At 43.0% G+C, this 11,480-nt stretch overlaps 1 protein-coding gene across 2 annotated transcripts; it reads left to right on the forward strand.

Moving 5' to 3' along the window:
- The first annotated feature begins 90 nt into the window (after positions 1 to 90).
- LOC126779472 (E3 ubiquitin-protein ligase COP1-like) lies at positions 91 to 7,984 on the forward strand. 2 transcript variants are annotated; one of them, XM_050503467.1, is made up of 7 exons: positions 91 to 371; positions 1,170 to 1,340; positions 3,776 to 4,340; positions 5,441 to 5,576; positions 6,208 to 6,323; positions 6,432 to 6,636; positions 6,713 to 7,984. In XM_050503467.1, exons 2-7 carry the CDS (start codon positions 1,336 to 1,338, stop codon positions 7,861 to 7,863), a joined length of 2,178 nt encoding a protein of 725 aa, XP_050359424.1. In that variant the 5' UTR covers positions 91 to 371; positions 1,170 to 1,335; the 3' UTR covers positions 7,864 to 7,984. The 2 variants fall into 2 exon arrangements, with proteins under 2 accessions (XP_050359424.1, XP_050359425.1); XM_050503468.1 differs by lacking the exon at positions 1,170 to 1,340.
- Positions 7,985 to 11,480: the final 3,496 nt, after the last annotated feature.

Genomic DNA, 11,480 nt, shown 5'->3' on the forward strand with positions numbered 1-11,480 from the left:
TGCTAATAAGGAAGAAATGACATTTTGAAAAATCATCACCGCAGGTGTAGCAACATTTTCAAATGTCAATTTTTTAGGGGTGAATGCACCGCTTTCCAGAAACTGATTGAACAGTGCAAATATGAAGGGATATTTTGTTCAGTGATGGGTTTTGGTGTAAAAAAATCCAGCTTGATAGTGACATTAGCTTCAGACGAGGTATCAAGTACAGTGATTATGATATGTGATAATAAACTTGAGGTGAGAGACTGTTGCTGAATTTTAATGAGAAGTTACATGTTTGAAGATCATCACACCAATACAACAACGCTGATGCTGTACTTATAAAATTAGCATGTTTTCAATGTGGTTTATATATTTCTGATAAAAATGTAAGTGTAATATTACTTTATTTCTCGAATAATCGTATTAACAAAGGTATTACAATTCGCGCGTTAGTTAAAAAATTGCCGACAACATGTAAAAAAAAATCATTTATGATTAACAAACAATTTACAATTTCGTTTTAACCACTCCCCATTGCTAAATATATACACAAAGATAATTATTGATCTGTTTCTAAAAATAAACATCTAAGTATCAAGATAGACATTGTTTATTTTTAATATGAAGTACTTAAGTCATTTTTCTTTTCAACATTAATCTTATATATCATAGAAAAAATTTATTTAAATCTCCACCCACAAGTCCGGTCTTTGTCATATCTTTCTATTTTGATTGAGCTTAGTAGTTGAATGGGCTGCAATTTGTCATTAAAATGCAAAAAGTCACATAAACTCACTTCTAAACAAAACACATGGACAGATGGACAGATTTATTATAAGTGAATTACTTAGAGAGTGGAGTATTCATACTCTGGTCTTCTCTACTCTTAATTTAGCAGACTATTGATATCTTCAAGAGCAGAGAGTCATAATGACATATTTGTTTGACATAACTAGATTATTCAATTTAATAGGTTTCTATTTTTATGTAAAAATTGCAAAAATATGTAAAATTGAAAGCATTTTTTAAATATATGTATATGATACTTTATCTTTCTTTGAAATTAATACAATGGTCCGAGATTGTTGAAATATGTCAGAGATTTTTTGTTATATTAATAGTGCATATACCCTCATAAAGTTTATGTGTGAATACTGTATTTATTTATTTAATTTGTTCAACAGGAACAAGTAGTACAACAAATGTATACTATAAATCAAAAAACAATATCAGTATTTCGGGAATACTACTTTACACACTCTTTACGGGTTCTCCAAAATAACTTAAATGATAGTCAACATCGTAAAAATAATGACGTAATGTATTAAAATAAACAATAATATTGAGACGATGAGGTAAGAATTTTTAATACACTTTTGTCAATACATTAAAAATTAATAAAATAATATAAGAGAGATTAGCCAACTGTGCAGGACATATTATAATGCACAAGTGTGCGCAAACACAGGTGCACACTATTCTCTAACTCTCATAATCCGATGGGACGGCAATTCAACACCACCGGAAAGAGTTCAGGCGCAGGACCAAAGACTTTACGTGTTTACCGGGGCATGGAGTTTACACACTTTCAACTTCCAGACTCCGAGCTGCTACTGAGAATCTTTGATAGAAAACCTAATAACTTTTTATTGTCCCCTATTCTCCCTACCTAGGATTTGAACCCATTACATCCGGGTCTGCAGCCTTAATCTAGCCACTAGACCAACGAGGCATTCAAAGTTTAAAAAGTTAAGCTTATATATTAATTAGGGAGCGATTCCGCCGTTACGTAAACAAAACATTGTCGCGGTATATTTCAATTTTGACATTCGCCATTTAAATTTTCAATTTCGTCAACTTTGTCTACTTTTGTTTATTGTTGAGTTGATAATGTGGAAACATTATGAAGTTGTTTTTTGTTTTTGTTTGTTATGCTTCCGTGATGATAACAAGGCTGTTATCACATTGGCGATATAGCGATTAGGGAGCGGGTTGAGTGCGGTTCGGAACCGTTGCGTTTGAACCGAGGGTGCTCAGCGATATCGCGGCGAATGGGACGCAATCTTGTGTATCGTGTGTGCGAATCGCTCTCTCAGAAACTTAGGAATTTATTATATATTTGTAATTTTAAAAACGCGCGCACGATCAGCTCCCGCTTGATAACCGTGTCCAGGTCCTCCGCTTTCGTGATGTACCCGCAGATGGCATTCTAACCACGATCGCTTAGGATATACCGTATTTCTTTGTTACAATGTGACGTATTGTTGAAGAACGCGATTATATATCGTGGGATAAGATTTCAGAAGGGCCAGTTGGCATGGTTGGTAGATACTTGCCTTTGACGCCGAAGGTTGTGGGTTCGATTCCCACCCGCGACAGACATTTGTGTGCATGAACATGTCTGTTTGTCCTGAGTCTGGGTGTAATTATCTATATGACTATGTATTTACAAAAGAAAAGTAGTATATGTAGTATATCAGTTGTCTGGTGTCCATAGTACGAGTTCTGCTTAGTTTGGGATCAGATGGCCAAAAAAAAAGATATTCTAGAAACTTCCGTTTCGTCATTCCTCAGGTAGTTAAATAGGACGAATTTGATAATCTATATTAAACTTTTTGTCATAGTAATAAGTGTAGAACTCACTAGATGCTAAAAATGCACTCTATAATAATTACACTATTGTTCAATAAAACAATGAAGTGCCATTTCATCAATAGTTTATTCAATAACAATATTATACAACTAGGGAACTTGTCATCGCCGTGTAGAAATATTGAAGTTGTTATACAGCGTTATCTAGTACACAGTGGCGGTATTAAAACTTTACGAGTGAAGTATAAATATAATAATAATATCCTCCAGACCGATTTCGGCCACGGCGGCCAATCTCAAGAGAAATTAGCCAGCTGCGCAGGGGATGTTATAGTGCACAAGTGTGTGCGCAAACACAGGTGCACTCTCTATTCCCTAACTCTCATAATCCGATGGGACGGCAATCCGACACGACCGTAAAGACGGCGCAGGACTAACAGCTTTACGTGCCGCTGCAACTTCTAGACAGAAAAACCCAATAACTTTTTATTGGCCCGACCTTGGAATAGCGGCTGACTCTGAGCGGACTTTGTTTTCCTATATGAATGTATGCTGTTCGCCCTACTGGCCTTTACAGCGTCACCGGACGTTGTGGCGAGTACTAGACCTTGAAATTTGCGCCATTTTGGACTCTGTGACGTCATCCATCTTGAGGGTGTTCGCACCTCGACCCAGGACGTGGTCGGTGGGGTGGGAAGAGCTCCTGCACGAAGCACCGGTTTCGTGACGTCACTGGTCGGGGACCTCGCCGGCATAAACGGTTCTAAGCACACACGACGCGTGATCTTATACAGACTGCTCGAGCGCGTGTCATGTGAATGTGCCCTAACTCGAACCTCGTTTTTTCGCGATCTTTATTTGTTTATATCGTCAGCATAATTGTGGTTTTGTTTGTATATTGTGTAGTTGGACGAAGTCTCAGGCGGATAAATTAGTATATATATATATATATATTTATACACCATTATATTTCCATACTTCCATCATTCGGCTTTACAATAAAATAGGCACACGTCTTATATTCTCACAACTTGACGTCTGACAACCGACCAGTAACCCATAAGATGTCAACCACGTTGTGTGGTGTTGCTATTTTAATAAGTGACGTCGTATACCCGCTTGAATTTATTATATCTGGCATATATAATTAATGGCTAGCTGATATTAATGGCTAGCTAATAGTGTGTGTCGTTTCCAGTTTGGGCAGTATGTCGGGCGCCGCGGCGAGCGGAGCCGGCAGCTCGGTGTCCGCACTAGGCGGGCTCGGCGGCTCTCTGGAGGACAAGGACTGCGACCTGCTCTGCCCCGTGTGCTTCAACCTCATAGACGAGGCGTACGTGACGCGTTGCGGTCACTCCTTCTGCTACGCCTGCATCGCCAAGTCCGTGGAACTCCATCGCCGCTGTCCGAAGTGCGGCGCCGCGCTGGCCGGTCGCGATCATTACTTCCCGAACTTTCTTCTCAACGAATTAGTAGCGCGGAGACGACTACGGACGAGACCTCAAGTAGTCAGCGGGCCCGTGTCGACGTCTCCGGGTCCGGATGCGGAGCGTCTTCGAGCTCTGCTAGCCTCCGAGGCCAGACACCTAGCGCTGCCCGACGTGGAAGGAATGCTCGACGTGCTGACGAGACGGAAACGCCTCTTGGAAGCGGAGTCGGCTGCTGCTCATCACAAACTTCTGTACGAGTTCCTGTCGCAGCTGCTGCGACACAGAACGCATCAGCTAGACCAGTTGGCGCGAGAAGCGGCACTTGTAAAAAAGGTAAGAACAAATTAGCCACACCAGCTTCTTATACTGGTGCAACTTTTCATCAGACTGGAACTACCATTTATTTTTGGCCAAAACTATGATTTTATAGGTGTATTCGGGGCTGCCGGTTCGACTTAACAGTGGCTACTAACTTACTGAGTACGCACTCTACAAATTTTCTCCTTTTCTTAATTACCTTTATACAGAGTAAAGTTATGTGTTTTTGAAGTAAAAACTTCTTAAGGCGCGTTGTAAGGGGGTTTAGACTCGTGGCTTCGCGTCACCTCGTTAATGTTAATTTAATGAAATCGTTGAAAGTACAAATAATTTAACTATTGTGGAAATTTATAAGGAAAATAATTGAAATTTATGTATATATTAAGAGTATATACAAATACAAGTGTATTTTATCTATTATTTATATAGCACATTCTATTCGTTTGTAGTTGCGGTCATTTCGTTTGTAGTAACGTCTTTTCGTTTGTAGTAACGTCTTTTCGTTTGTAGTAACGTCTTTTCGTTTGTAGTAACGTCTTTTCGTTTGTAGTAACGTCTTTTCGTTTGTAGTAGCGTTAATTTTGTTTGTAGTACCTTCTCTTCGTTTGTAGTAACGGTCATTTCGTTTATAGTAAGTAACTCGGTGTATCTCAGTATCGTTCGTATTTGTTTTGTGAAAGAAAAAAAACTTGTTTAAAAGTTTAAAAAAAATATATTTTTTTTACTTAAAGATTTATTTATTTTTGCTTCAACTACAAACGATTTTTTTTTTTTCACTTCAAGAATCACTATTCATTTTGAGTATCGACAAAACCGGGAGATAAGTTTTTTCGATGTCCTCCAATTTTTTTTAGAGCTACTACTACAAACGAAAAAAAAATTACTACAATACTAACATACGAATATCTATAAGGATCAAAAAGAAAAAAGTCGATTTTCAAAAGTCGGGTGCCAAGTTCGCATACCCTAATAAAATTATTACTCGGGGTGCCAATAGATGTGGAAATCGGGCAAATATAATTAACAGTTTCAAGTGTTCACTTCTATCGGCGGCAGTTTGTGCTCCTCGAGACGGGCAGCAGCGTCTAAATCTCGCACAAATACGTGACCCGCAGGACATGGAGCACGTGGCGGGCGTGCTGCACGAGCTGCGCGCGGGCGCGGCGGAGCTGGCGCGCGCGCCGCCGCCCGGCGAGCCGCCCGCCGCCTGCGAGCCCGCGCGCCTCGGCGAGCTGGGGGACGCCGCGCCGAGTGAGTTGCCACTGCCTTGGATATCGGAATGGTAGTCTCGGTGGTAGAGCGCTGCCGCGCCGCTTCGTGTTCGGGGAGTACAGTGAAAAGTTTAGATCGTTCATTTTTTTTATATAGAACAGGAAGGCGGACGAGCATATGGGCCACCTGATGGTAAGTGGTCACCAACGCCCATAGACATTGGCATTGTAAGAAATGTTAACCATCGCTTATATCATCAATGCGCCACCGACCTTGGGAACTAAGATGTTATGTCCCTTGTGCCTGTAATTACAGTGGCTCACTCACCCTTCAAACCGGGACACAACAATACCAATCTCATGAGTGGGTGGTACCTACCCAGACGAGCTGACACAAAGCTCTACCACCGGTAAATGTCATCATTAATTTTGGAAATCTATGTATATGTAATCAATCTATCCGTCCATGGAATAGAAATCCAATCGAAGGAGTAAAGATAAACAAACCATACATTTACAAATTCCACGCGATCGCTAAAAGCTCAGCTGTATTGTACACCACGAACAGTTCTCGATTAATACATCTCTATGTATAACACGACACTGTTGGTGGAAAAGACTATAGATAAATAGGTGGTATGCGTGAGATATGATCGTGGTCGTGTCCGCAGGGAGCCCGCCCGCAGAGGAGGAGGAGAGCTTCGCGAGTGCGGGGGGTGGGGGCTCGGGGGACGCCCTGTCGGCGCGCTGGAGGCGGCTCGCCGCGCACTTCGACGACTTCGTGCAGGTAACTCACGCACACATGGCACGCGTTACTGTCCAGACCCGAGCTGCAGTCCGCGCCGAGAGGAGCTGGCGCTGTGGATCGTTATCAACTGCATGTTTTTTTTTCCAGTGTTACTTTGCTCATCGTGCAGACGAACTTTATTTCCCTGGATCAGGCTCTGCCACGCCCGCCGTCGGCCTCCCGGCTACCTCCGGGCCGTCTCCCGGCCCCCCCACGTCACTCTCGCAGCCCCTCGGCGCCGGCGGCGCCGCCGACGCGGACCCCGTGCCGCAGCAGACCTCCGCGCCCGAGACGAGGGCCTCCAGCGCCGCAGGTGAGGAATCGAGTCCGGGAGTCGCTCGCTCATGTGTAAGCGATGTGTGTACACGGTCGTGCGTCGCGTGTTGCAGGCGACCAGCGCGCGCCCGAGGGGGACCCGCAGCCGCCCAGCGCCGCACCGAGCACAGTGGGGGCCCCGACGCCGGCGAGCGCGCCGGGGGCCCCGGGCGCCGGCGGCGAGGGGGGCTTCGGCGGCCTCGAGGCGTTCCGCGAGGACTTGGCCGCCTTCACCCGCTACCGCGCGCTGCGGCCGCTCGCCACGCTATCGTACTGCAGCGACGCCATCAACTACTCCACCATCGTGTCCACCATCGAGTTCGACAAGGACGACGAGTTCTTCGCCATCGCGGGCGTGACGAAGCGCATCAAGGTGTTCGAGTTCGAGGCCGTGGTGCGCGACGCCGTGGACGTGCACTACCCGTGCGCCGAGATGCAGTGCTCGCACAAGATCTCGTGCGTGTCGTGGAACGCGTACCACAAGCACGTGCTGGCGTCGTCGGACTACGAAGGCACGGTGAGCGTGTGGGACGCGCACGCCGGCGTGCGGACGCGCTCGCTGCAGGAGCACGACAAGCGCTGCTGGTCCGTGCACTTCAACCGCGCCGACGTGCGCCTGCTGGCCTCGGGCTCCGACGACGCGCGCGTCAAGCTGTGGTCGCTCAACGCCGAGCGCTCCGTGGCCACGCTGGAGGCCAAGTTCAACGTGTGCTGCGTGCGCTTCAACCCGCGCTCGTCGTGCCACCTGGCCTTCGGCTCGGCCGACCACTGCGTGCACTACTACGACCTGCGCGCTCCGCGAGCCCCGCTGGCCGTGTTCCGCGACCACCGCAAGGCCGTGTCCTACGTCAAGTTCGTGGACGCCCGCACGCTGGTGTCGGCGTCGACCGACTCGCAGCTCAAGCTGTGGCGCGTGGAGTCGCCGCGCTGCGTGCGCAGCTTCACGGGCCACGCCAACGAGAAGAACTTCGTGGGGCTGGCCACGGACGGCCGCTACGTGGCGTGCGGCTCGGAGAACAACGCGCTGTACGTGTACTACGCGGGCCTGTCGCGCCCGCTGCTGGCGTACCGCTTCGACGCCGTGCGGGGCTTCCTGGAGCGGGAGCGGCGCGACGAGGAGCCGGCCGAGTTCGTGTCGGCCGTCTGCTGGCGCCGGGCGCCGGACCGGCCCGCGCTGCTGGCCGCCAACAGCCAGGGCACCATCAAGGTGCTGGAGCTCGTCTAGCCCGGCCTCGGGACTCCTATAAATACCTTCTGTATACCGTTATTTTATTATCATTTAATACTAACGACACTTTCGAAACGTCCCGTCGCCGACAAGAGACTGCACGCCGTGCCCGACGCCGTGCCCGTCCTACTAAAATATTCTCCATGCTCAAGCGCACACATTGAACTAGAAATGTTTTATTAAAAACACGCAAATGATTTATTTTCGTACAGATTCAAATAAACATAAAAGAAAAATTATACATATCTATTAAAACCGTCATCTCTTAACATTTGACCTTTAAATTTTAATCTCAATGATAAATCCACTTGTATAAGGACTCGTGTACTAAACAGTACATGCATTAAATTCAACATCCGGCAGCGACAGCGGTTTCTCCGCTTTGTAACCTTTTATAGCACACTAGCTATCCATTCCGATATCTTGCGATAAGGGCTTTATTTTTTCTTAAAATCATCCTCTAACCGACCGCAATGCTCAATGGGTTCAATCTGAACCATCCAGGAACACAAAGAATTTATCAAAATCGTTCCAGATGTTTTCCAATCCAGTGACATGCATATAGAAGAATTATTTACATATAGTCATATAAATGCGAAAGTAAATTTGTCTGTTACGCTTTTCACTGAACCGATTTTGATAAATTTCTTCGTACTAAGCAAACTTGAACCCCGAGAAAAGGACATTGGATAATTACTGGAACGAAGTTCTATAACGGCTTACAGTAGAGTGAACAAAAAAAATATTAAAAAATATACAAATTATAGAGACAGTTAAAAGGACAGCGCTTTTTGTTGCGACAAAAATACACCAATCAATAAAAATGATTTTAAAACACGTTTTCAGTTGAATACCGCAAAGAACTTCGTCCCTGACGGGGGTCCCCCGACCGCACAATTTTAACATTCTCTAATTCCGTCTTATCGTACCGAAGAGCACAGATAAGGTTTTATGACATTTCACCAACTAACAGCGCCATCTATATTTTATTAATTTCGAGGGACTTTTTTTGATGTGTAAACGTCGGAGCGCTCGGTATACAGTATATTGGTAGGGGATAAATGAGATTTCAAACGTCAGATGACGTCACATAAGATTTATTACTGTAGCACTTATAATGTAAAATCTTATGTGACGAGTTAATGTGTGCGTTAGATCGGTACATGAGCACACGTTTACACATCAATCCTCGTAAGTTCATTGACATGCAGACCATTTTTTATACGCACAGGTAGTTCTCCCAATATCTCCCACATTTTTAAAACCTAGCAACCCTAGACTGTCAAATATAAACAGAAAACGTTGTTGTATTGTGTTGTGAGCTGCTGTCAGCTGATGTAGAAATAAAATAGAACGTTACAATAATAAATTAATAATTGTATCATGTAAATAAATAAATCTTTTAAATATTACATTACGAAGTTTCACAAAATTACCGCCATTTTTAACACATGACAACATTCGAAACACGATTTACGGTCGTGTTGTATTCGTAAATAACGCGTTATAAAGTAAATATATATCGAACTATCTCGATATTTATCTCTGCATATCGCAATGACTATATTTATAAATTATATATAACAAAGAAGTAAATAACGACGTAATAGAAATGTATTGTTAAACCAGATTTGTCGTTTGTCTAACTTCGCGGTAAATTGTATTTTAAAATTTCTACTACAGTACTCGTGAAATAATTATATTGGCTGTAGTCCGAATTGCGTAACTATAGTCTATTGTTATCGAAAAATAAGTAGAACTAAAGGAACGAAAAACGTTTACTATATTACTCCTGAAAATTCCTTGACTAAGCAAAATTAATTGAAATAATGGTCGAAATATGCCAACCGTATTGCAGAGTAACAAATACAGCCTCGCGAGGATTTCAGTTTTAGAACAACATTTGGTAATGAACGATTGAAACCAGAGGCAGACGAAGTACTTCGATCAGCTTCACAAATAGGGTACTGAGCATACAGCGATGGCAATCCTTTTTGCTATATTTTTAACTTAATATGGCAACAAATATTGTCAATCAACAATGTAATTTCAACTGATCCTTTTACTTAGTGCAGATTTAAACATAACTCATCTCAAATATTAATATAAATAAGTAAAAGAACAAGATTGTCTATTCGTAGAAAACTTTTAACTTAAAAATCTTCCCTTAGTTTCTGTGAGTATTACACAGGAATACAAACCATGTATGGTAGACCGAGATATATAATATGTATTGCATTATTATCACTATGAATCTTATTAACGTTGCTTAGCGTCTGCTTGGTTAAACACTGGTTTCGTATAGAATTTTAATATAATCTTAGTTCCCAAGGTTGGTGGCGCATTGGCTGTATAAGCGATGGTTGACATTTCTTACAATGCCAATGTCTAAGGGCGTTTGGTGACCACTTCCCATCAGGTGGCCCATATGCTCGTCCGCCTTCCTATTCTATAAAAAAAAAAAAAAAGAATAGGTAGGCAGACGAGCATAGGCCACCTGAAGTCACCAACGCCCATAGGCATTGTAAGAAATGCTAACCATCGCTTACATCACCAATGCGCCACCAACCTTGGGAACTGGATGTCATGTATCTTGTGCCTTTAATTACACTGGCTCACTCACTCTTCAAAAGTGGAACACAACAATACCAAGTACTGCTGTTTTGCGGTAGAATATCTAATGAGTGGGTGGTACCTACCCAGACGAGCTTGCACAAAGCCCTACAACCAGTAAGAACATGACATTCGAAAGAAGAAGACGCAGCATTGTTGAACTAATCACCCGCTACACAACGTTTATAAGTAAAGCAGTATTTTCTCTAATCAAAGATATTAAAATAAAACCATAGACAATTAACTACTTTTTACAGATTTCACATATTCCTAAAATTAATTACGGAAAGTGTAGTTAACATCGTATAAATAATTGTATGTAATTCGTGTGTGACTGTAAATATATCTAAGTGAAATGTCATTAATCAAGCATTTAAATTAGGGCTAAGGCCTCTTCTCCGATAAGGCCCAGTGGTAAGAACGCGTGAATCTTAACCGGTGATCGTGGGTTCAAACCCGGGCAAGCACCACTGAATTTTCATATGCTTAATTTGTGATTATAATTCATCTGGTGCTTTACAGTGAAGAAAAACATCGTGATGTGCATCAGCATTAGAAATTCTGCCATTTCTGATATTCCACCAACCTGCACTGGAGTAGCGTGGTGGAATAAGCTCCAAACCTCCTCAAAAAAGGAAATGAGGCCTTCAGCCCAGCAGTGGGACATTCACAGGCTGTTACGGAATTATAAAAGAGCTGATGATCTTCAAACAGCTGAACAGATTTCATTTAATCTTTAGTAAAGTTACCTTTTACACAAAAAAAAAATCTATATTCGTTTAGGAACTACGATGCTACAGATAACTAAACAAAACTTTTAGCTAAGGCAGTGGTTAAAAAATGCAAACGAACGTAAGTCCGACTATCCATAGACAAAACGAATTGATTTTGAATATAGCAACCGTTAAATGTATATAAAAACAGTTCATCCCAAATTAATATGAATACCTACTCTTATCGAACTAATTAGTAATTAATGAAAGTGAACAATTTCAAATGAA

This window comes from Nymphalis io, chromosome 29 (assembly GCF_905147045.1).
Source record: "Nymphalis io chromosome 29, ilAglIoxx1.1, whole genome shotgun sequence".
Classification (NCBI taxonomy): Eukaryota; Metazoa; Arthropoda; class Insecta; order Lepidoptera; family Nymphalidae; genus Nymphalis; species Nymphalis io.

Excerpts from the sequence above, each read along its gene's own strand:
- LOC126779472 (XM_050503467.1), top strand. Across the intron at positions 4,341-5,440 it reads AAGCGGCACTTGTAAAAAAG|GACATGGAGCACGTGGCGGG; the intron begins GTAAGAACAAAT and ends CGTGACCCGCAG. Across the intron at positions 5,577-6,207 it reads GCTGGGGGACGCCGCGCCGA|GGAGCCCGCCCGCAGAGGAG; the intron begins GTGAGTTGCCAC and ends TCGTGTCCGCAG.